At 58.3% G+C, this 24,626-nt stretch overlaps 1 protein-coding gene across 1 annotated transcript in view; it reads left to right on the top strand.

The window, feature by feature from the left end:
- The first annotated feature begins 413 nt into the window (after window positions 1-413).
- Window positions 414-24,626, top strand: part of KCNC1 (potassium voltage-gated channel subfamily C member 1) — a 42,540-nt gene continuing 18,327 nt past the window's right edge. Inside the window, exon 1 of the mRNA XM_004450828.4 lies at window positions 414-1,988. Within this exon, the coding sequence (XP_004450885.1) occupies window positions 1,419-1,988 (570 nt within the window). The 5' untranslated portion in view covers window positions 414-1,418. The remainder of the gene's footprint in view (window positions 1,989-24,626) is intronic.

Here is a 24,626-nt window from a genome sequence, read left to right as displayed (position 1 = left end):
GGGGCGCGGGCCCAGACGTCTCCCGGGGCCCCCGCCCAGCGAGTGTCGTTGCCTGAAGGCGGAGCGTCGGCGGGTCCCCTGGGAGCGGCGGTCGCGGTGCCGGGCGGGCGCCCCCAGTGCCGGGGTTGAAGGAGGCCGGGCTCGGCGCGGGGCTGGGAGTGGGGCGCGGAATCAGGGCTCTTTAGGACCCAGCGCGGCGCCTGCCTCCGGGGGCGAGTGCGGCTGCGCGCGCCGTGTGCCCGTGTCCGGAGAGCGGCGGGCTGGACGCGGACCGCGCGAGCGGGCGAGCCGGCGAGCAGCAGCCCGGCCGAGGCGCGGCGCGGCGGCGGCGGCGGTGGGAGCCGCTGGGCGCCTCGCCTCCCGACCTCGCCTTGCCGCGCCCGGACTCGCCACCTGCGCCTCCCGGGCCCGACAGCCGTAGCCCCCTCGCCTCGGTCGGCAGCGCCCACCGCCTGTCTGAAGCGGGGCGCGGGGCGCAGAGGCACTGGAGATCATTGCCCGCTGGCCCGAAGAGCGAACCCAGCCGGGAGAACCCGAGAAGCCCTGCGACAGTCCGGGAGCTGTCCCTTCAGCACCGCGGCTGGAACCAGAGCTCGAGTCCGAGTGCAGCCCAGAGGAGCCCCAGGGCGAGCCGGGGCGCACGGAGCGCGGCGCGCAGCGGCGGCCGCACCGAGCGGCGCCGTGAGCCCCTGCCCGGGGGGCCCGTCATCTCCTCCGGGAGGCGGGGAGAAGGAGCGAGGAGGGCGGGCGGACGCGCCCGCCGCCGGGGGGAGCAGGCAGCCAGGCAAGGAGAGAGGGAGGGGGCCGGAGCCCGCCCTGCGCCCCGAGCTGCAGCCGGGCCACGCAGGGGAAAAGGCAGCCGGCATCCATCTCCCCCGCGCCCAGAGCGCTCTGCGGCGATCCCCGCACAGCGGAGCACGGATTTCTCGGCCCCCTCTTCTCCCCTCCCCATTCCGGGGGCTGGTCTATCTGTGCGGCCCCGGGAGCAGTTGACCTTCCCCCAAAAGCTTTGTGTCGATTTCTCCATTTTCCCGCTGAGATGGGCACGGGAGCTCGGTCTCCCCACCCTTCTCCCCCTCCTCCCAGGGCTCGCCGCTGAGCGCCGCCCCCCTCCCTCCCCCCTCCCTCCCCCCTCCCTTCCTCCTCTGCCTCCTCCGCAGCCCGACCAGCTCCCGCCCACATCTGGCGCCTGGAAACCCTTCGGATCCTGCTCACCCTCCCTCGGACCGGCACCCGACAGAAAACTCCCCGAGGGGCTTGGGTCCCTCGTTGGGGTGGCCAGAGACGTGCTCCTGTCTCCCCCGACGGCTGGGGGGAGGGGGGAGGAGACCGCGCGCCCCCCTCCCCGGCGCCGACTCCCCCTGGCGGCTGCTCCCATGGGTGTCGCTGGGCCGCGCCATGCCTAAGGGGGCGCCGCGATGGGCCAAGGGGACGAGAGCGAGCGCATCGTGATCAACGTGGGCGGCACGCGCCACCAGACTTACCGCTCGACGCTGCGCACGCTGCCCGGCACGCGGCTCGCCTGGCTGGCGGAGCCCGACGCCCACAGCCACTTCGACTATGACCCGCGAGCCGACGAGTTCTTCTTCGACCGCCACCCGGGCGTCTTCGCGCACATCCTGAACTACTACCGCACCGGCAAGCTGCACTGCCCGGCCGACGTGTGCGGGCCGCTCTACGAGGAGGAGCTGGCCTTCTGGGGCATCGACGAGACCGACGTGGAGCCCTGCTGCTGGATGACGTACCGCCAGCACCGCGACGCCGAGGAGGCGCTCGACAGCTTCGGCGGCGCGCCCCTGGACAACAGCGCGGACGACGCGGACGCCGACGGCCCCGGCGACTCGGGCGACGGCGAGGACGAGCTAGAAATGACCAAGCGCCTGGCTCTCAGCGACTCCCCGGACGGCCGGTCGGGCGGCTTCTGGCGTCGCTGGCAGCCGCGCATCTGGGCGCTCTTTGAGGACCCCTACTCGTCCCGCTACGCGCGGGTAAGTGACAGCCCCAACAGAAGAGCGGGGAGGGGAAGACGGGGTCCGTTCCCTCTCCGGGAGCAAGGGTGGATTCGAGAATTGGCGCCCATGGAATTTCTAACTGAACGTGTGCTTGGGGGAGGGGGGGGCGATGTATGCGCGCGTGTAAGGGGGGCGACTTTGTGAGGGTGAACTGATTTTGTATGTATATAAAGAGTCTGTGTCTCCAAATTTGATATATACGAGTGAGTCTGAACGGTGTGTTTGTATGAGTAGACCGTGTGTGCATATTTATGTAAGTGTGGCGGTGGATATTTGGGTGATGAAGCATGTAGGGGAATGAGTGAGCAAAGTGTGTGTTTGAGCGTGTGTGCATGCCTTGTGTGCATATTTGTGTCTTTGCAGGTGTGCATCATGAAGGTGTGATTGTGGTGCAGGGTGGGAGGATGGGACCCTGGCCAGGGAAGGGGGGTCTGTGGCCTCCCAGGGCCCTCAGGAGAGGAGCAGAGACCTGGCAGGCCACCTGAGGCAGACTGCCTCCTCCCTGGGAGCAGCCTCGGGCCTTTCTGACAGATGGTGAAGTGGGAATCTTTGTGGTTCATTAATAGCTTGGTAGTTGGTACAGGGCTGGGCTTGGGAGTTGGAGGGTGATTCCTCTGGGACCTGCTCCCAGGAACAGAGCCTGCCCTTCTTCATTGTCAAAAGGGGAGGGTATTGGAGGGAGCAGCGGGGCTCAGGAGAGTGCTTACCCTGGGAATTGTCTGGGGCAGGAAGGGAGTTTTAAGGGGGGACCTGCAAGCAGAAGGTGTGTGAGAGGTGGGCGTGTCTTCCTCCGCCACTTCCCTTTAATGACAGCAGCTTGTTACAAGGAGAGAGGATGCCCTGCTGCTGACCTTGGCTCCTCAGATGGCTTCTCTGGATGGGTTTCCTTATCTGCAGAATGAGGGAGGGGCTCCGGGGAGCTCTAAGGGTCTTTACGGCTGGACCACCAGTAACTGAGCCCGAAAGGGAGACCCTGAGAGTAGCCACCTCCCCTGAGCGCCACCACAGGCCCGTGCTGGGCTCTGTCCTCCCAGGCCTTGAGCAGGGCCTCAGGCGTGAGGGGAGGGGCCCAGCTCAGCACTCAGCCCAGGTGGGGGTTAAAGCGGAGCCCCTCCCCGGTGTGTGGGCCAGCCTCCTCCCCCACCCCCTGCTGGGCGAGCTGATGGCCTTTTCTGCTCCACATCCCTTCCTTCCTGCCCACTGGAGGCTGAGCCAGAGCCACAGGGATGGGGAGGGGGCAAGAATGTTTGCACAGGACCAGTGGGGGAGGGGGACATGGGGGCACTGAGGCTCCCACAAGGCAAAGAAAGGCTCTGTTTAATGCAGGCCTGGTAGGTTTCTTTCTTGGATAAAACAGTCAGTGTTTCAGCACGGTGGGGGGAAGGCAGCAGGTCAGAGTCTTCTACTTGAATCCTAGAGCAAGTGTGTGTGCGTGTGCGTGTGTGAGGGAGAGCTGATAGGGAAGGAGCCAGACCCCTCATTTTGCCACTGAGGATCCTGCCAAGGTCACCCACGGATGTAGAGGTGCAGAGGACTAGAGCCCAGTCCCCCGAGCATCCTCCCCTGAGCTGGCCGCCGGCTCCCTCCCCTTCCAGTGTGGACTGGGGTTCTGGGAGCCCTCCCTCCCCTCCCCTGACACAGGTCCCCTCAGCCAGAGGATTATGTAACTGGAGACTGTGGCTGAGCTGTGAGGAGAGGCTGGAGGAAGGGGACTGGGAGGTTGAACCAGCACGTGTCGGGTGGGGAGGGGGGAGCATGCTGGATAAAGACCTGGGCCAGAGCAGCTGCCCCATCAGCCTGCTTTTGACCTTGGATGACACCATCTTCCTTCTCCCCCTCCCCTTCTTTGGCCCAGGAAGCAAGGAGTAGGCCCAACTTGCTCACTGTCCTCCCAGCCTGCTGGCTCCAGAGCAAGAGGTTGAGTCCCTTGCCCCCACCCCCCCCTCTTGGACCCACTTTTAGGACTCTGACCATTGTTCCTAAGCTTCAGGGCAGGCAGGGGTTACAGGGGCAGGTTCCAACCCCCTACCCTGTCCATCTTCTCCCACCCAACATTCCTAGGCTATAGGGTAGCCTTCACCCAAAGGGGACAGATGGACCAGTTAATATGGCTAGGCGTCTTATTGGTGTTCACAGCCTTACAGAAAAGTCTTCATTCTCTCTAGTGAATGTTCACTGAAGAGAAGACTCTGAGGGGAAAGCGGGGCAGAGGAAGAGGGGAATGGATGTGGGTGGATATTAGAATGTGCTCCCCCCAGCTTATCTGTGCCACCTTCTTCTTCCATTAGCCCCACAGAAAGGTCATAGTCCCTTCCAACTCCCTTGGGTGACAGATGAGGACACTGAGACCCAGAGGAGGAGGGGCCTGCCCAAGGGCACACAGGAGCTTAAGGAAGAGCCCGAACTAGAACCCAGGCTTCCCGCCGCACGCCTGCCTGCCCGGCTGGCCTAGCTGCATTGCGCTGCCTCTCTGCAGCTAATCTGCGCAGAGCAGAGACCGGCCGTCTGCCCGCCCTCCCTCCTTCCCTCCCTCCCTCCATCTTTGCTCTGCCGCTGCTGTCACCTTTGTTTACCCCTCCCCCACACGAGGACCCCAGGTGCCTCCTCAAATTGGTGGGTCGTGATTTGAATCTTTATTCGAAAGTCCAGACCAGAGTCCTGTATGTGTATGACGTTGTATATATGTGTAAAAGAAAAGCTGTAAATGTATGAAGGAGAATCTGTGTGTGAAAAAGATTTTGTGTGCATGTGAGACTCTTCATGTGTGTGAAGAAAGACTGTGTGTGAGAATAAAAATATATGAGTGAAACTGTATGTGTGTGTGTGATGAGGCTGATTATGGAAGAGAGATTCTGTGAGTCTTGCACACTCACAGAATCTGGCAGAAAAATTCTGTGTGAACGTGAGAGAGACAGATTCCATGTATTTTGAGAGATGGACTTTGTGTGTGAGAATGAGACTGTGTGGGAGAGAGTGCGTATATAAGAAAGAGGGAGAGGCTGTGTGTGAGTGAAATGCCACGTGTGTGCGTGAGAAAGAGATTCTGGGAGTGTGTGAGAGACTTGAGGTGAGTGTGTTGCTGTGTGTGAGACTGAAGCTCTCGTGTGAGGCCGTGGGGGGTACCGTGTGCATGAGACCATCTGTGTTGAGGCTATTTGGGGCGGGGGAGGCAGGTCCTGTGTGTGACAGACTGTGTGTGTGTGAGGCTGTGTGTGGAACAGGAAACGTATGTGAGGTTGTGCATGTGAGGCCCGATGTGTGACCACATGTGCGGGTGAGACCCTGGGCTTGTGTGTCGGTGTTGCTGAGTGTGCTTGTGTGTGAGAGAGACCATGTCTGTGCTTGGGTGTGAGTGTCCCTCGAGGAAGATGAGACTCCAGACTAGCTTCCCTCCTCCTGATTCAATCCGGCAGTTAGAGCTGCCTTCGTGAGGGGTTTTGCCGGCGTTTCCCATCTTCAGTAGAAACACTGTTCTAGCCCAGGCCAGTTGTTGGTTTGTGGACCAAGTGGTGAGGTTACCTTTCCTTGAGGAGCTGCCACCCCATCCCTGGCTTTGGTGTTGCCTCTGGAAGATAGGGACTAGTTGGCAAGGGTGGGCGGTCCCAGCTGATCCCTTCAGGGGTGACAATCCTAGCTGGAGCAGCTGGTTCCCTGGCCCCTCTTTTCTGTGCTCTCTTGGGCACCCAGCCTGAGGGGGGTTAGGGAGGAGGAGGAGAACTAGGATAGGATGAGCCCACCTTGTATTCTTGGGGGGTCACAGACATTAAGGTAAGGATGCTGCTGCTGCTGTGTGGTAAGGGTGGTACAGAGCCTTCCTAGGGCCATGGAGCACAGAAATCCTGTCTGGGAGTAGGATGGAAGAACTGTCCCAGAGGCGGGAATATTGGGGCAAGCACTGAGGAAAGAAGAGGAATTGGCCAGGTGATGGCCGGGGACGGGCAGTCAAGCCTGCAAAGCTGTGGGGGTGTGACGGCAGTACAGGGGTGCCTTGGGACAGCCTGGGCAGCCCTGGCTTGACACCTGCCCTCTTCCCTTTCTTCGGGGCCAGCTCAAGTCCGAGACCCTTGGCTTTTGTCTGTGATTTACATGCTGTCACAAAATCCTCATTCTGTGTCAGGTCAGGGCCAAGGGCGATACCTGTGCTGTAGGCCAGATAGAGGGTGTCCCTCGTATGTGTGTGGGCACGTGTGTTCGTGTGTGATGACATCTGTCCCACACCATCACTTGACCTTCCGCATGACAAGAACATGCCAGTGGTTCCCAAGCTGAGGAAGTTCCACCTCTGTCCCCCCTCCAGCCCATCTCTCTTCTGACCCCATGTCTCTGTCTGCCTTGCCCCCACTACTTTGGAAGATGCTGACGTAGGCCAGTGTCCTCCTCAACTCCCTGGGAAGGAAATTCACCTGGTGGACGAAATGAGGAGCCCAGACAGAGACCTGCCAACTTCTGTTTCCTTCTTGGGTCCCAGGTGACCCACGGCTTGTGGATTCTTGGCTTGGCATGTGGAGGGAGTGGGGACAGAGTCACTGTCAGGGACTTCCCAGGCAGCTCACCCATCCCCCGGTACATGGCCCCACCTTGAGTCATGTGAACCCACGAAGGAGACCCACGAGTTGTGGAGAAGGGGCTTGGCGGTTTCCACAGGATGTCCTCCATTCAGTGTTCTCCTTTCCATGATCCTTTTTCCAAGGGAGCCTCGTGTCTTTGAACGATACCTCCAGCTCATCACTCCTGCCCCCAATGCTGAAAATCAGAAACCAGGCGCCTACTAGTCAGAGACTCTCAAGTCTCTTTACTTCTAGAATGGGCATAATAATAGAATCTGCCTTAGAGGGTTGCTGTAAAGATTAACCAAGGTAATACACATAGAGCCCTGAGCCATGAGGCCTGGCATGCAAAAAGTGCTCAATAAATGTTGGCTGCTGTTACTACTCCTATTGGTTGTATAATCATTTTACTTCACAATTATCTCTAGACTCCATCTCATCCCTCCATCTCCATGTCCACCATCCTGAGCCAAGCCACCATCGCTTCCCTCAGACCCATCTCTCCACAGCATCCCAATTGTTCTTCCACCACCAGGCTGGTCTTTCCAGTTCTTTCTCCATTTGGCAACTACAGGGGTCTCTTCAACTCACAGATCTGTCAGTTTACCACCTTGGCTGCTTAAAAACCCTTCAGTTCTTCCCTGGTCCATGCCGTGGCCTCCCCAGCCTCACCTGCCTGTCCAGCCTCCTCCGGCCTGGCTCTCGCCATCGCTTACTGAGCTCCTGGGAGAGCTGGCCTCTTTTCAGGTTCTCACCTGCGCCGGGTTTCCCCTGCCCCAGGGCCTTTGTGTATATCATTCCAGATAAAGCTCTCTTTTCTCCTTGTTTGCCTTTCTCATCCCACCTCAAACATCACTTCCTCTGGGATGCCTTCTTATGCCCCACAGGCCAGGTTGGAGCTCAGAACCAGAGTCCTTTCCTTCCGAGAAGCTACCTAATTTGTAATAAAATATTCATTCGCAGCTTTGCTTTGTTCAGGTTTGTCTCCCCCTCCAGACTCTAAGCTTCTTGTATACCAATTTAAAACGAGTTATTGTTATGACACCTGAAGAAACTGAAAGAGCAGTGCTTTTTCCAGGGCCACATGCAAGCAGGATAGCTGGGATGCTGGCTCAGGAGCCCAGATCTCCTAACTCCTGGCTCAGTGGAGCCTTCATGTCATGTCCCGGCTGAGTGTTTGTTTGGAGTCTTGCATCCCGGGGGGCAGTTCTGAGCTCCCTGACTCAGGGCAGGAGGTATGGCTTCTGCCAGGAGCTTTGGAGGGGATGGGTTGAGCCTCCCAGAGAGAGAGGCAGGCTGTCTCAGGGTGGGGGAGGGGGCTCCTCCCAGGGCCTGCTGCCTGGGTCGGGGATCTCTGGGCCTCCCAGGACAGCTGGATATAGTGCCTCTGGCTATTCTGAGCCGTCCCATGACCAGTGCATTCGTTCTGGACCAAAAGGTCAAGGCCTTGAGCCGCCTCCCATCAGCCCCTGGGCCAGCCTGGTCACCACCCTAGCGCAACTGTCCCGTATCTGGGTGCAGACTTAGAGGAAAGGAGGGCCCAAGAAGCTCTGCAGTGTGCGGCCCACCCCTTACTCAGGGAGCCGCTCGGGAAGAGACCACCTTCCACAGTGCATGGGACTTTTGGAGAGGGATGGGTGCTCCCAGGGCGCCTCGAGCCGCTGCTGTCATCCAGTGAGGAGAAGCAGCTCCAGCGAGAAGAAGACACTCGCCCAAGACAAAGAGAATCCACAAGCCTAACTCACAGCCAGGCTTCTAGCCCCGGGCTTGATCAGCTTTGTTTCTTGTGACTCTCAGTTTTAAAAGAAAACCAAACGCTACCTGACCATGCCGTTCTCTTACCTACTCCCATTTATTTCCTTGGGGAAGGTAGAGTAAGTAATTGCCTCCTCTCCCAGTTATCTGCCCTCTCTTCCTCACTCCCCTCCCAGGGCCCAGAACAGCTGGCTGAGACTTCCAGAACCCTTTTCCTTCCTTGAACGGCTATACTAATGGCTATTATTTACTAAAGCTCTAACTATGTGGCAGACACTGTCTCAAGGGCTTATTATACATACCTCACTGCTTAATTCTCACAAACCTCCTGTGGGATTGCAATATTATTATCATGCCAGTGCTACAGATGAGGCTGCTGAGGCTCAGGAGGTTACGTAACTTCTCCAAGGTCACTTAGCTCATGAATGATCGAGCCGGCATGACCACTGCACAGTACTGCCTCCCTTAGCCCGTCCAGGGATGCCATGCCCCTCGGCTTGGATTTTCATCTGGTTCCCTTCCTCCCCCACCTCACGTCCTTTCCCAACAACCTGTCTGGGGATCCTGCTCAGCAAGTTCTGGCCCCTGGACCAGGGGCAGGTAAAGCAGTGCTCTGGCAGTCCCAAGGAAGATTTCCAGAAGGAGTGTCAACTGCACCTTGGGGCTCCCTATGGCCTGGAGGGAAACGGCAGAGGGTTTGGGAGGGCTGAGGTGCTGCTAGGTGGGAATGCTGGCTCTCCCTCCGCTCAGCGTTGGAGGCCACGGGTCCTGCTGCTCTCCTCTGCCAGGCTCCTCCCTGGCCTCCTCATCCTCACCCCTCATTCCAACCTCCAGGTTTCTGCTCATTCCATTCTCTTCCTGCAGTGCTCTCTGCTCTTTGCTGAATATGAAAATCAGTCTCTCGTGGTCCCGCTCCCTACAGCCTAGGCTGGCTGCTCTAGACCTCAGCAACCTCCTCCTCTGGGAGTTGGGGGTCTGGTAGGACATGGAGCCCCCAGACCCCTGAGCTTGAGCTGGAGGTCTGTGGGTCAGCTCTGGAGAGCAGGGGCTGGGGACAGAGGCCCTCATGATTAGGGGCCGGCCTGGGTGTGTGGAGAGACGAGGACACAGACAAGACCCTGGCTGTGAGCATCAGGGAACTGGGCCAGAGCGAGACCTCCAGCCAGGGCACTGAGCCCTCCGGGCTGCCTTGGGCAGGGCCCATCGCCCCGTCAGGCTGTAGTTTCTCCGCTTGTAAAATGTGGACGTCATTCTCAGTGACCTCAGTTCCTTCCCAGCTCTGGCATTCCAAGCTTCCACTTCCCAGAGTCCACCCCTACCTCTGCATCCATATCCTCAGCCTACCCCCCTCCGGGACTCATTTGAGCTCTCCTGGCAAGGGCAGGTGGAGCACTGGAGGAGGGGGTCTGAGGAAGACTGTGAGCTGGTGCAGGGGTGGTGGGGCTGACTTCAGTGGTGTAGGGGTGCTGTGGGTGGGTGCTGCATTGGATGGGGCCAGGGATGGCGTAGGGTGTTGGCGCTGGCTGCCACGGGAGCTGCCTGGTGGTTGTTGGGAGACTCCCACCCATGGCTGACCCTCAGAATTACTTGGAATGGTACAAAAAGTTCAGACTCCTGGACTGCGTCCTGGGAGAATTCAATTCCTAGATCTGGGAGTTGGGATGCTTACTCCACTCCCAGGTGAGGCCGACGCTCAGCAAGGGAGGGTGTCCGCAGCGGGGCCTGGGACGTGTTGTGGGCTCTCGTACACCGAGCGTGGTCCTTTGCCCACCTGCATCAACTTCACCTGGGAACCAGTTAGAACTGAGGAATTTCAGGCCCCATCCCAGATGACCTGATTCAGAATCTGCATTTTTTACCGTGATCCCCGGATGAGTCATATGCTCATTAACGTCTGAGAAGTGCTGATGCAGGCAACAGTTCCCCGTGGAGGGGAAGTATCACCACCCAAAGAGAGCTGCATGGCTTGTGCGGGCTGGCAGAGTTTCATGCGTGATTCTGATCTTTGCTTGGGGCAGGGCGACTGGTCCATCTCAGTAAGGAGCAACTGCACCTGCCCAGGAGCTCAGACCAAAAGCCCTGGAATCATCCTTGGATTCTCTCTTTCTCTCATGCACCAGCAAATCCTGTTGGCTCCACTTCTGCAGCATACCCAGCATCCAGCCACATCTCGTCACCTCCACTGCCACCACCCTGGCTGAAGCCGCCCTCTTCTCTGCCCTGGATTGCCACAAAGTCTCTCACCTGCCCTGCTTCCACCCTTTTCTCCCCCCGCTCATCCCCACATGGCGGTCAGAGCGGTCCCCGGGAAAATGCTGGTCGGACTGAGTCACCCCCTCTGCTCAGTTGGCTTCTGGTCTCAGTGGAGAAGCCAAAATCCTCATGAGGGTTATACGATTCCACACGCACTCCCCACCCGCCGCCCTCACCCTCTCCTGCCCCTCTGCTGCTCACTCTTGTAGCACCTCCAGCACACCTGCTTCGGCCCAGCACCTGCCCAGGCCCTCCCCTCCCCCGGGGGCACCTTCCCTCAGCCACGCCCCCACCTCCTCCAGGGCTGTGCTCAGATGTCATCTTCTCAGGTTGCACCCTCTTCACTCCCTTCCCCTTTCTTGCTTTACAGTTTCTCTGCACTGACCACCATCTATCCTACTATGTATTTTACTTGTTTACTTTGTTTATGGTCTCTTTATCCCCCACTAGAATGTAAGCTCCAAGAGGACAGGGGTTTCAGCCTCTTTTATCCATTGCTCTCTTCCTGGTACCCAGAACAGGGCCTGGTACATGGTGTTGAGAAAATGAATAAGGGGCCTGGGTTGCACTCCTAGCTCAGACATCGGCACCCTGTCTTGAGCGGCTACCAGCCGGCCTCCCTCCTTCTCACCTCACCTGGGAGCACAGTCTTCCGTCCGCCAAGCCTGGCACGGGGATGAGCAGGCAGAGGCTGGGGCAGGGCTAGGAGCGTGCCGAGCTCTCTCCACTCCATGCTTGCTTTTGTCCCAGCCAGGGGCCAAACCCCAGTCAGGGCAGGGTTCTGCCTGCCACCGTCACTACCCAGGGCCAGACGAGGGCTCTACACACCCTGCCCCCCGACTCCCCAAACTCCTCCTCCCCACTGAGTCAGCCCAGCCACCACCCACAGCCAGAGCCCACAGGCTAAGAAATTATTTCTCCAAACCAGGATACGCAAGCTGTGGTGAGGAGAGGGCAATCCTGGGTCCCTCTTGGTCCGGCTTAGCCCCAAGCCAGACTTCCCTTGGGCCTGCGTGCCTCCTGAAGGCCAGCTGGGTGCTGTCTCCACCTCTTCCTCCCATCTCCTTCCTGCCCATCCTGTTCCCTGCCCCCGTCTCAATGTCTCTGTCCTCTATGTTCTATGTTTGCAAGAAGTTCTAGGCCCCAGCTGCTGGCTTTCAAAACAGACTCTTCCTCTGGAAGGGCTGGGGTGCTTTTCGTCATGGATGCCCCTGCTTGGAGACTTGGCCATGTCTTTAGTAGAAGGTGTTTGGGCTTCACCACCAGCTCTGCACCTCCTAACTATATGACCCTGGCAACATTTCCGCACTCATTTCTCTCCTATTAGCACAGCTCCTGAAGCCAGACAGCCTAGATTCTCATCCCAGTCCTGCTATTTCCATGCTGTGTGATCTTGGACAAGTTACCTAACCTATCTGTGCATCAAGAGAGGGATAATAATAGTACCTGATTTATAGGGAATTTGGGAGGATTAAATGCGTTAAACACTTAGCCCAGAGCTGGGAATGTAAGTGCTTAATTATTGTGGGTTCCATTAGCTTCTCTTTACACCTCTTGGTGGTTAAGATCTAAACCCTCGCCTGTGTCACCACCCACTTCCTTCTTTTAGCTCCTGATTCTCCTTTCAAATACCACTTCTAGCGGTCACCTCCCCTGCATTGTCAGCCTGTGGGGCTCCTTTGATGGTCTGTCTCCCACAGACTCGATTTCAGCAGTCACCCTGGCCTGGATTCTGTCTTGCTTCTGCCTTGAACCCCACCGTGTGTCACAGGCAGACCCCGGTTCCCTGAGCCTCAGTCTCTCCGTCGGCTGTGATGTGCCTCCCTCCCCGGGCACAGCGAGGAATGAGAGCGAGGGATGATGGCTCTTGTGCCTGCGGGTGAGAGCGAGGGAGGGCTGTTGACATCAGCATCTGGTCCAGAGCCAAGCATGGGGACCCAAGATGCTGACAAGTGTGCCAGCGCGGTGGAGCTGGTGGGCGGGGGTCAGGCCTCCCGGCGCGGGGCGCTGAAATGGCTCCTCTGAGAAGCAATGCTCAGGCTCAGGGAGGAGTGGCGGCAGCATAGCCCCAAGGGGCAGCCGGAGCCTGTGGGCTGGGGGCCAGGGGCTCCTGTTGATGTCAGTGGGCGGCGCCCGCTCTGGAGCTGGGCTTTTCCGCCAGGCTGACGCCAGCTGGGTGGGAACAGGCTAAGATTAGCTGGGGCAGCCCGGACAGCTGAGCGCAGGGGCCTCAGGCTATGATGCTGCCCTGCCTGGGCCACGGTGGCCAAATGAAGTTGTGCAGGGCCTTGGGTGGCCCTTCTACCCTGGCCAGACCCAGACCCACCCCCGCCAGCCTTGCAGCCCTGCTCTTGCTTCACCCTGGCTCCAGTCCCCATCCATCGAGGCCACTGCCCACCACCCCGATGCCCCCACCTCACCTCTCTCCTTCCCCCAGCACAGGGCAGGAAGGGACTTTTCTTCCCACTCTCAGCCTCTGCGCTTAAAAACACCCTGTGAGTAGTTTGCAGCCAAGAGCTGCTGTTAGCACTCATCCATCCGTGCATTCATCCAGACATTCAACAAGTATTGCTTGTGGACCAGCTCCGTAGCAGGCCCTGCTCGAGAGGCTGGAGATGGAGCAAAGAACAAAACAGTGGGAAATCCCTGCCCTCAAGAGGCTTACATTCAAGAGCAGGGAGGGTGAAAAGAAACAAGTGCCTAAAACACATGGATGTCGGGTGGTGGGGAGTGCTCTGGAGATGGAGCGGGCAGGGAAGGGGCCTCGGGAGTGCAAGAGGTGGTAATATTAGTTCCTGTGCAGTCTCCCTGAAGGAGGTGAGGGAGGAGCCAGGTAGACATCCGTGAGCCGAGGGGGCGAGAAGGGCAGCGCCCTGAGCAGGAGCCGGCCTCGGGGTCAAGGGGGCCCGTGTCAGGGGAGAGTGGTGGGTCAGAAAGAGCAGAGCTCCCCCCAGCCTGGACCGCGCAGACCCTGAGCGCGCCAGCCCCGTGCTTGGCGGTGCTGTCCCCGCCTGCCGCAGCCAGGGGGCGCTCACACTGGGAACCGCCAGGGCGCTGGGCCTCGCGGGAGGAGGCTCCTGCCTCACCATCATGGGGGACCTCTGGTGCCCTCCCTGAGAAAAGCCTGCTGTGCCCAAGGGGAGACGTTGGGGCCACACAGGACTGCCACCAGGCTGGGAGGTGAGCTCTGAGGTGGGCAGGGGCTGGAGAGAAGTTAGTGCCCGAGCCAGAAGGGGCGGGGTCCTGCCGGGCACCAGCCCTGCCCTCTCTCCACTCACCTAGCCCTCGGTGGGGGCGCCTGGGTCTCAGTACCCGCCCGACAGGGGACCCGTGGTGCAGGGGTTGCAGGCAGGCTGGAGCCAGGTGGCCTGGGGCCCAAACCCGGCTCTGCTGAGGATCAGCTTTGCCCACACGGGCAACATGCTTCTCCTCTGTCAGTCTCAGCCACTTGGCTGCAAGAGTCCCTGCTTCAAAGGACAGTTGTGAGAATCAAATGAGATGAGATACGCCAAGCACCTCAGCATGGTGCACAGCACAGGGCAGGCTCTGCGTTGTGCACCATTGTCACCATCGTGCCGATGGGGCATCTTTCAAGGATATGTTGCAGACCCTGGCCACAGCCACCTAGATGGTTCTGAGACACGAGCACAAAATCTTCAAAGGGTCTTGCTGCCACTGGGAGGCTCTGCTGGGGATCCCCACGGACCCACACAGGTGGCAGGGCAGGGAAGCACGACTCCCCTTGGGCCTTGTCACCAGGCCGAGCGGCGAGCACGGCGCAGACTGCAGCTGCCTGCAGGGCCACCTTCTTGCCGCTCGGATATGAATTTTTTATGCTGGACCTCGGGGGCTGTCTGAGCAGCTGTGAGGAACACGGTCACCTGCTGGGCTACCTGGAGCCAGCCGGAGCCCTGGGCTGAGGGCAGAGGGCCAGGTTCTTGCAAGTCCACGTGGCTGTCACTTGCTGGGGGCGTGCGTCCCCCCACCCACGTGGCCGCGGGTGCTCCCAGCTAGGCCCCTGAGCGGCTGACACACCTGCGGCGAGGCAGGTGTAAAACGTCAGGATGGCATCACCTCCCTCACTGGGGTGCTGGGAGAGCCCAGTCAGACCAGAGGCAGACACTGGGCGAGGGAGAAATGTGGTTCAGAGCAGGGCTGTGTGTGGGACTGGCTCGCCGTGACCATGGCCCCCCGGGCGCGGGTTCAGATTCCCCTGGGAAGCTGTTGAGTGCAGCCTCAGCCGAGCCACGGAGCAGGGGAGGCCGTGGAAGCCTCGTCTGGCGGCCCCACGGCCTCAGGGTCATGAACCACAGTCACCAGTGATATATTTAGCGGCACAAGGTCAGAGCTGCCAGGCGCTGGCTTTCCTGCTAGGCAGCAGGAAGCGTGTCTCCCACGATGTCACCAAGCAAACATTTTTTCATGTCTGACAGTCTGGGGATTTGAATAAAAGCCTCTGAGTTAGGATCCACTGGGGTTTGTCCTGGCTTGCTGAGTCTTTCCATGTCCACAGCCCTTTCCGAGCCCTGTTGGGTTGCCCTTGGGAATCCCACCCCCTCCTGCCTTTCCAGACTGCCCACCCTTGGCCCCCCGGGACATCAGCCACCCCACATGCTCTAGCTCCGCCGCCTCCCTGCCTTTTCTTGTACCGTTCCCAGCACCAACAATGCCTGCTCTTCCACTCCTGCCTATCAGAACTAGATCCACCTGCTGATGTGGGCCTCCTGGAGGAGCTTGCACTATCCTTTGTGCCCCCAGGAAACTTTTCCTGCCCGACTTCAGGCCCTTGATGCCACTGACCTATCGAGGTTATAAGTCTCCTGATTCAGCGGTGACCTTGTGGAGGACATGGGCCAGCTCAACTAACGAGTCATAGTGCCTGTTACCTAATAAAGAATCAATAAATATTTGCTAAAGCACTATGCCTCATAAGAACCCTGTGAGATAGATATCACCCTCATTCTATAGATGGAGAAAAAAATTGTCCTGACAGATTAACTTATTTTTCTAAGACCATCCAGTTAGTAGAACGATTATATCCCTGATCTTTTGAAAATCAAGCAGATAATCTAGAGCAGCTCCACGGTTCCTTTCTGTTCTGTTATTCTATGGTCTGTGGTCAAGAATTTGGTGCTTGGCTGGACAAATGGGTGACGAACACACAGATGAAAGAATGGATGCATGGGTAGGTGGGTGCCCTGCTGGATGGAAATTCAGCTGCACAGGTGACTCAGAGGGTGGATAAGCAGATGGATGGGTGGGTAAATTTTTAGTTGCTTGACTTCCAAGCAGGAGAGGAAGTTCCACCTCTCACTGAATGATGAAAAGTCCTAGAGGATGGGTGTTTGCAGGAGAGGACATCAGGGTGGTAGGCCAGGAGGTGCAGCCCAGCGAATGTGCGCAGAAAGCTGTAGAGTATGAGAAGCTTCGTGGAGTGAGAAGCTGGAAGCGAGCAGGACTGGGGTGGCAGGGACTGGTGTGGGGACCTGCCCACTTGGAGGATACTTCAACAGTGAGAGGCTTTGATGGGGAAGAACCAGGGCCAGTCTGGAAAGCAGTTGCAGGCAGAGCCACATGACAGAGGAGGCCTCAGTGCCTGGGGTTTCCCAGACTCACCTCTTCCTGCAGCCACTGGAGGGCAGACAATGAGTGGGGATGACCCCTGAACCCCAGGTCCGGCTAAGCATGCCTGTGGGTTCAGGCTGTTCTGGGATGGGAAGATGGCTCTTCCCTGTCCAATGCCCAGCCTTGGCATGCTTGGCCCTCCAATAGCTCAGAAAGAGTGTGATCAAGGATAGCAGTGTTCCTTTGCTGGCTGGGAAAGGATGGTGGAGGATTGGACCCTTCTCAGGCCCTGGAAGATCTGGCTCAGCTATCCAGCAACTCACCACTGTATTTTTGCCATCAATTCCCGTGCTCTAGGCGTGAGCTCCAAGCCTTTGGTTCTAATTGTCTAGCAAAGGCCAGTAAAAGGACTGTGGGCGTGAGTGGCTAATGGTCAAGCTTGGCAAGGCCTGGAGACATAGGAGCTAAGGCGCAGGTCCTTCCAGCTGGAGCTAAGGTTCTCCATTTGTACATGGTACAGAGCTGCGAGCTCCAGGCTCCCTCCCAAAACCCTGCTCTAGCATTCCCCAGCACTAAGCTGCACCCCCTTCACACACATAGACACTGGCCCGGCCATCTCCCTGGGAAACCAGGTCCCAATGAGAGCGCCTGGCGTGCCGCTAACCGCTCATTACAGTCACGGCTGCAGCTAAGTATAGCTCCGCACACACAAGACCAAGACAACAAGGAAAAGCCTTTCCGTAAAAAAGCTCCACAGGCAAACACGCAAACATCCGCGCACACATGCTTCTCACGCTCATGTACATCAATGGCCATGGACACACATGAACACACACTTGTACCAACACAAAGCGTCATCCTTTCACTGACTCATTCAATTCATGTTTATTGACAGGCTAGGAGAATTGTTGAGAGCATGTGTTCTGGAGCCAGACGAAACTGGGGTTTCAAATTCTAACTCTATCCCTTCCCAGCTGTATGACCTTGGACAAGTTGCTTAACCTCTCCACTTGTAAAAATGGATGGTAGCCCCAGTACAGACCACGTAGAGGTGGTGTAGGGGTACTTGAGAATAGGCCAGGTAGCGTGCTTGGGATGGGTCTGGCTCAGGACAGCGGTCAGTGCCCAGGAGGCATCTCTATCATCACTGTTGGGCACCTACTTTGTCCTGTGCTGGGAGCTTGACCTAAAGCTGTCATTTCTGGGAGTAGAAGTGAAAAGTATTGGCCCTCAATACAGACTAGATGATGGATGGATGAATGAATGAATGAATGAATGAATGAATGAAAGCTGCATCAATGGATGGCTGGATGTCCCTGGAGCTTTCTTTTCTCGGGAGGAACCCATCCTCACTGGTCTTGCACCCCGGCTTGGTTTCTCCTGCAGTGTGTAGATGTTCTTACGGACAACACAGGGATCCCGGAGATAGAAGAGGAGCTCGAGGGTGTCTGGGCCACCCCTCATTTTGCAGCAGGGGGAATGGAAGTGCAGAGAGGGAGCAGGTATTGGTCCAGCACGCAGTCAGTAGCCAGAGCCCTAGGTGGCCACCTCGAGCCGGCCCAGCCCAGGGGGAGGTGCTGGTGCAGCCACAGCCCGCAAGCTCTGGTGGCTGGAGCCTCGACCCCAGGGCCCCCTCGGCCCACAGCCCCCACCCTGGCACGGGCAGATACAGGACTCTTGCGGCATCGGGTGTCTTGCGGCTGCCTGGGGTGTTGGGGAGGCCCGGACCTCTGGGTTGGCACTAGGCAGAGCTCCCATCTGCCCAGCCTGGGTACAAAACAAGTTCCAGGATTTGGAAGCACTGCCATTGTGCTCCACCTTTGAATAGGCCGGCAGCTAAACTACCCGGCCCATCTCCTCCCATCACACCTCCTCAAAAAGAAAGTGACATTTCCTGGTGCTTTTTTAAGCCCAGCCTGGCTGGGCCAGGACCAGGCATGGGGTGGGTGGGGGCGGGCAGCCTGGGAGTCACACAGCCCGCGCCCTCCTCACCTCCAGTGATCTCAAGACGCTGGGAATAGACATGGTCTCATCTCCTCGCCGTGTGTCCCAGATTCCAGGTCCGATGCCCAGATGCCAGATTCCACATTCCAGTGCCCGCACCCAGGTTTCAGATTCCACATTCCAGTTCCAGTTTTTCCCGGGGCAGGGCGCAGGCGGAAGGAGCTCCGCAGTGAGCGCCTTCAGCAGGCCAGCCCGCTACGTCCGCCCCCTCCCTGGAGAGGATGCCCCGTGACCTGGTGCCCACTCTCCTCCAGCCATTCACGGTCACGGGCGGTGGGGCGTCCGGCCTTTGTTCAAGGCCCCCTTGTAAGGAGACGCAAGCGGTTTGCCTGCTGCCAGGGTTTACACAAGTCTGCTGTCAGTGAGTGTCCCCAGTCCAGGGTCGACACGGGGCTGCTCTCAGACGCTGTCCCCTCGGCCACAGTGACAGACAGGGCTGTGGAGGTTGAGATGCAGCCAAACGGTTAGTGACCGCATCCACGGCTCAAGGTAGTTGCACGACGTGCTTAGAGATGACCCTTTCACGACGTGTAGATGTAGGTCTGGGGTCAGTGCCAGGGTAAATGCTGGTCTGCAGTCAGGATTGTGTGCGATGCCAGTGTAGGCGCAGACACAACAGCAGTGAATCAGAGGTTGTGCTCATCGCCTGTGTGGACGAGGGGCAGGGGGTATCAGAGGAGACGTACACTTCCTCAGGAGGCAGATTTGCTAGTCCCGTCATGTAGACAGAGGGGCTGAGACAGCCGACTCGGGACATGTGCTCGTGGCCTTCCCAGGGCCGGGGCTGGCTCGTGCCTGGCTGCGCTCCCTGGCTCCCGAGGAAGGGGCTGCCCGTCCTCCGCTGTGCTGGGCCTCGCGGCAGGGACAGCCTTGACGCCTGATCTAGCCACCCCAGCTCTGGCCTCCTTCCAAGCCGTGTGGCCCTGAAGAAGTCCCTTCCCTTGCCTGGGCTCCGCTCCCCAGCTCCGAGACGCACGGGGCGAGCAGCTTACAGTTCCGAAGGGCTGCACTCCTGCCCTGTTGCTAAGAGTGACAGCTGCCGCGCGGCGCTGGGGTGCACACTTCACCTGTGTCCTCCTTTAACCCTGACAGCAGGCCTGGGAGGGAGGGACAGTTGTGATCTCCATTTTATAGAGGAGGATCCTGAGGCCCAGGGGGTTAAACCAAGCAAGGCCGCACAGTAGCATCTCAAAGAGAAAGCTCCTGCTCAGAAGGATCTTCAGGCCAATCCCAGCGTGTGACTCCAACAGGACCAGCAGGGCCAGGCCTTCCGCGCGGCAGTTCTCCACCCAGAGGGTCTGGACAGAGGCTCCACTGGGGACCCCAGAAAGGGTGCAGGCAGGAGGCGAGGGTGCCCAGGCCCCGCCCAGGCCCCACCTGGCCCAGGTCTCTGGGCCTTTGGCCTGCAGCCTCCGGGGGCTTAGAGCTGGGGCAGGCCTTCAGGTCACCAGGGCAGCCAGGGGCACGGGCAGCGTGGGTCCCTGTGCCAGCTCTGCCTCTTCCTGACTCTGAGGCAAGGCACTCCCCATCGCTGAATCTCAGTTTTCCTTCCTGAAAAAACAGGCATGGATGAGAGGAGTAAGTTTCCTCCCAGGTCTGGGGGGGCCTGCAGAGTTGTGGGGAGGGGGCCTGGCTGGTAGGAGAAGGGAAGGCTGGAGGGGGACTCTAGACCCCCTGCCTCCTTCAGGCCATTCCTCTCCGATCTGTTTTAAGTATTGAGGTCTGGGGACTTTCCCATTTGAAAGAAGGGCGCTGCCGCTAAGGGGGAAAAAGCTTTAAAATGCTGGATTAGGACAGCAGCATTAAGTTCTAAGCTCTGCCTGAGCTGGAATCCCAGTCCTTTTCTTCTTACCAGCTAGCTGTCTGACCTTGCAAAGCATTACGAAAATCTCTCTGTGCCCCAGTTTCCTCATCTGTAAAATGGGGAATGATAGTAGCTCCCCTCTTCTTGAGTTGTTGGGGTGTTAAATGAGTGAATGCATGCTGGGTGCTTGTCTCCACCACCTCCCCCAAACCTGGCCCAAGAGCTCCATGCAGGGACAAGAGTTACTGGCTTGTTGCTCAGTAATGATGCTCCCGTTGATGTTATTTTCACAGTGGGCACATGTGGACATGTGGTCAAGTAGGAATTTTGTTAAATGTATCCCATTTTCAGTGTTGCAAAGGAGAGGCTCCTCAGAGATCACCCAGCCCAATGCCTTTGATTTATAGAGGGGCAGAGTGGGTGGCGGTGGTGGTGATTAGTTCAAGGCCACTGGCAGGAGAGGAATAGCTAAGCCCACACTACAGGTGAGGAGACTGAGGCTGAATGGATGACTTGCCTAGGGTCACAGAGCCAAGAAGTGGCAGACCTGGGACTTTGCTGGTAAGAGCAGCCTGTGTTTGTGGAGTGTCTACTGTGTGCCAGGCACTGCGTGGCTGCTTTACCCCATTTTACAGATGCAAGAACCCGATTCAATTCAACATATATTTATTGAGCACCTACTACTTGCCAGGCACTGTTTCAGGTGCTTGGGATAGAGCAGTGAACAAAATGGACAAAAATCCCTGCCCTCAAGGATGTCACATTCTAGAGGGGAAGGGAGGTACTAAGCAAGAAGCATGAAATATAAGTAGATAGTGTGAATCGCCAAAACTCATCAAACTGGACACACACCCACTGGGAGTCAGCACTCTGGGTTCTAGCCTGCGCCGTGCCCCTGACTCGATGCAAACACACAAGGCAGCAGTGGAGGAAAACTAGTGGGTTCCAAGTGCACATTCCATGGAGCTTGGAGCCTCACTTTTCTCATCTGCCAAGTGGGGGCAATCATGCCTGCCCTGCTGATGGCTCAGCTGCTGGGTGTGTGTGTGTGTGTGTGAAGGAGTCATATGGGATTCAAAATATAAAAGTGTAATCAACTGTAGAGGGCTATGCCCATTGTCACCAATAGTGGGGAGACTAATATCTTCCTCCCTGGGATGGGTGTGAAAGAGATTTGTAAACGGAGGCCCTGCAATGTAGTGGTTTTGAAGTCAGACAGACCTGGGTTCAAATCCTGCCCCTTCTAAGTTATGTGGGGTTATTTTTTCCCTGCGTCTTAGCTATGCTGAAGGTCAGTTTTCTTATCTGCAAAATGGAGGTATCGACCTCAGAGAGGTTTAAAGGTAAAGGAGAGAATGCAGGTAAACCGCTTGGCCCCTGGTGAGCATGCAATTAGTCATTATTACTTTATAGCAGAGGACAGTGAGGCGCGACCCAGCTAAACACTTCTGGATGAATCGGGCTAAGGTGTGGGGACCATTTAGTCACACACAGTGAGTGCTTCAAAACAGAGCTGAGTCGTTAAACACTCTGGGTGTGAGGTGACCCAAGATAGGGAATGATGGCTCAGGCGGGTCCGGAGGCTCACCTGCAGGCACAGGCAGGGCCAGCGCAGGAGGGAAGAGGAGCGGATGTGCCTGGTGACCCCAGAGGGCAGAACTGGGATTGCTGAGAGAAAGGGACAGAGAGGTTGGCCTAAACAAGTAATAAATGGACATTTCTCAGAGCTGCCCAAAGACAGATGAGTAGCTTTGTGAGCTCCCCATCACTGGGCAACTAACAGGCGCACGTACCCCAGGGTAACTGTGGAAGCAATTATTGAATCTGCCCTTGCAAGAGGCCTACATAGCCTGTGAGGGGTGGCTTTCTACTGCTTCCTGATCGGGGAATCTCATCCATGTGGCTTTCTCAAAAAGAGGTTTGAGGCACATAAGACATACAACAGAACCCTTTAAAAAGGCAAAGCAAAGGAGAAAAAAAAAAAAAAAATGAAGAGAAGAATCAGCTACACCCCAAACCCAGACAAAGGATAAATCTAGAAATTGAGAGCCAAATTTAGCTGAGCTTCCTGGCAGCCAGAGCAAAAGAGGAAATGTGAAAGATTACCTAAGCCATCATTTACTAAGAGAAAAGTAGGACAAGTACACTCAGGAGACACACGCTTGTCTAAACCCAGGCTCTAAGAGGGATTTCCCATAGGGACTGCTGGTGTTTCTGCCAGTCTGGGGCGTTCATGGGAGAGCACAACAGGAGCCACCTCTCGCCTCTCTGCTTACGTCTGGTCTCCAGGAGGGATGTCAGGCCAGGTATGGGTGAGGTGTTGACTTCTGAAGGGGCCTTTTGGGGCCCTGACGCCCCGCCTCCCTGGCTTGTGGGTCCTCTGGACAGCATGGCCCAACTCCCCGGGGTGCCGGGCCCCTGTGCCTCCAGTCTGCCCGCGGAGGTGGGAACTGGGCTGGAGTGGCCGGGCCCCGCTCGCAGGGGCAGCCGGCCGCGTGGACTTGCCCAGCGTGGCCCGCCTGCGTCCTGCCGGGCAGCTTGGAGGGGCTTATGGAGGCTTGGCGTCCAGGGCCTCAAAGCAGGGCTGGACCGACCCTGCCAGTGAGCACCCCGGAGTCCCTATCGCTCAGGCTCCTCGTGTGGAAGGCGGTGGTGAGGATGGACAGAGCTTGCCTCGCTGGGCAAGAGGCCACAGGACAGGGAACCCTCAGGAGGCAGGTCTGCCCAGGGCCCCTGAAGCCGCTGCTGTCGTCATCCGTCCTTACTAAGTTAGGCCGGAAGTCGGGAGCTGGGGCTCAGTCCCCACTCCCCCCATGACCTTGGGCGCTCTGTCCCTCCTGAGCCTCCGTTTCCTTTTAGCCCCAAGACAGGGGTTCCTGGTGCCCTGTGAGAGTGGGGATAGGTCACCGGCACGCTGGGGAGTGTCCCCACCGACTGGGTGCTGGCCACAGGGCACTGCCTCGGCTGTGAGCCCCAGGAAGCAGGGTGTGGGGGCCCTGCCGTCGGCTCTTGTAAGGCTGTCGCTCGCTCCTGGTCTGTTGGCAGGCAAGTGGCAGCAGGTGCCCAACATTTAGGGAAAAATTAGAGGCAAGAGCTAAAATGGAAGAGACGCCTGCCTTTGGCCGTGGCTGCAGCTCTTGCTGGGTCCCCCCTTCTTCTCTGCCTTCCGGAAGAGAAGGGCCCTGGGTTTGGGATCTGTGAAGGGGGCCCAGCTTGGCTCCTGGAGCACCGGGGTGGGAAGGCATGGTGGGGCTTCTTTCCTGCCCCGAATTCCGCCCTGGATCAGGGCAGCCCTCGGTACCGGGCCCCTTCCTCCACGGCCCCTCAATGTCACCTTACTTCCTGGAGTGCTCGCTCTTGCTCCTTCCAAGAGGTTCATGCCAGCAGCCACCCAGCAAGTGGCCGCCGGGCTCTGAGCTCGGGTCTCAGGAGCCGAGCCCAGGACTCCCTTCCTCCCACTGCCCGCTGCCTCCCAGCCCCTGGCGTGGCCCAAGCAGATGTGGTTCCTTACGCCCCCCAGCAACCTGGCACTTAGTTCTCATCTGGATCCCAAGTGCCAGGGTTGGATGGTGGCGTCAAAGCCATCTGGGGCACCCATTAGAGGAAACTACCGAACCAGAGTGTCTGGGTGTGGGGCCGAGGCGCCTGCCCACCACCCCCACAGCCATCCTTCCTGTGCTACAACCCTCTGCCCGCTCCTGCCTCCTGTTCCCCCAAGATGCCCGCAAGGGGGGATTCTTACCCCTCTCTCCCCCTCCGGGTCACTCCTGAGCCCCCTGGGGTCTGGGCGTGGCCTCCACCTCCTTCTCCTCCTGTCTCACCGGGCGTCTCCAGCACGGTCCCCTTGAGTCCCGGAGCAGGGCTGGCTCTGGCGGGACGGACGGCCACTGTGCCCAGGAGGACGGGCAGGGCGCGGGCTCAGCCCCCTCCTCTCGCAGGGCGGCGCGTGGGCGGGGGTGGCTCTGCAGGGCGGCTGTGATGTGGACCCGCTGCCTCTGTCTCCCAGCTGCCTCCCAACGCAGGGGCTCCGTGCCATGACTCAGGATTCTAGGCATCTACAGGCCTGGGGTGCTCTGATTCTAAGAGCGCAGAGGTGCTGGGAGAGGACCAGGGCTGGGGCTGGGGGGCTTTGGGTGGGACTGAAGCAATGCTGGCCTTTGAACACCTCCCTCTTACTACCTATGTATTATTCCATTTAACCATCACAACCTCCCTTGGAAGCAGGGAATGTTATTCCCCCACACACATGCTGCTGAGGGAGTGAAGACTCAGAAAGGGTCGGTGACTTGCCCAAGGTCACCCAGCGGAACCAGCTGAACGCGCAGGTGGGCTTGACTTGAAGATCCTGCCATTTCTGCCGCAGCCCCTGCCTCTTTTGATAAAAAGGGACCCAAGCTCCTTTTGACCTGGGACCTAGAAGGCTCTAGAAGGCAGGTGGGATCTGGAGGACAAAGAGGCTGGGGAGAGGCTCAGAGGCCACCATGATGAGCAACTCGTCCCAAAGCCCCGCCTTGGCGTTTCAGGAGAAGCTGCTTGCCATCTCCGCTCCGCCCTGAGAGCTCCGTGGCCTTGGGCTGATCCCCTCCCTGCTGCGCCTCCCTCTCCCCAGTCCAACCACAAGGGGTGGTTTTTGTACCAAAAGCCCCTGGGGCCCTCTTCTCTTGTGGCGTTGTGGGTTTCTAACAA

The sequence above is a fragment of the Dasypus novemcinctus genome, chromosome 10 (assembly GCF_030445035.2).
Source record: "Dasypus novemcinctus isolate mDasNov1 chromosome 10, mDasNov1.1.hap2, whole genome shotgun sequence".
NCBI lineage: Eukaryota > Metazoa > Chordata > Mammalia > Cingulata > Dasypodidae > Dasypus > Dasypus novemcinctus.
This window is presented reverse-complemented; position numbering and strand designations above follow the sequence as displayed.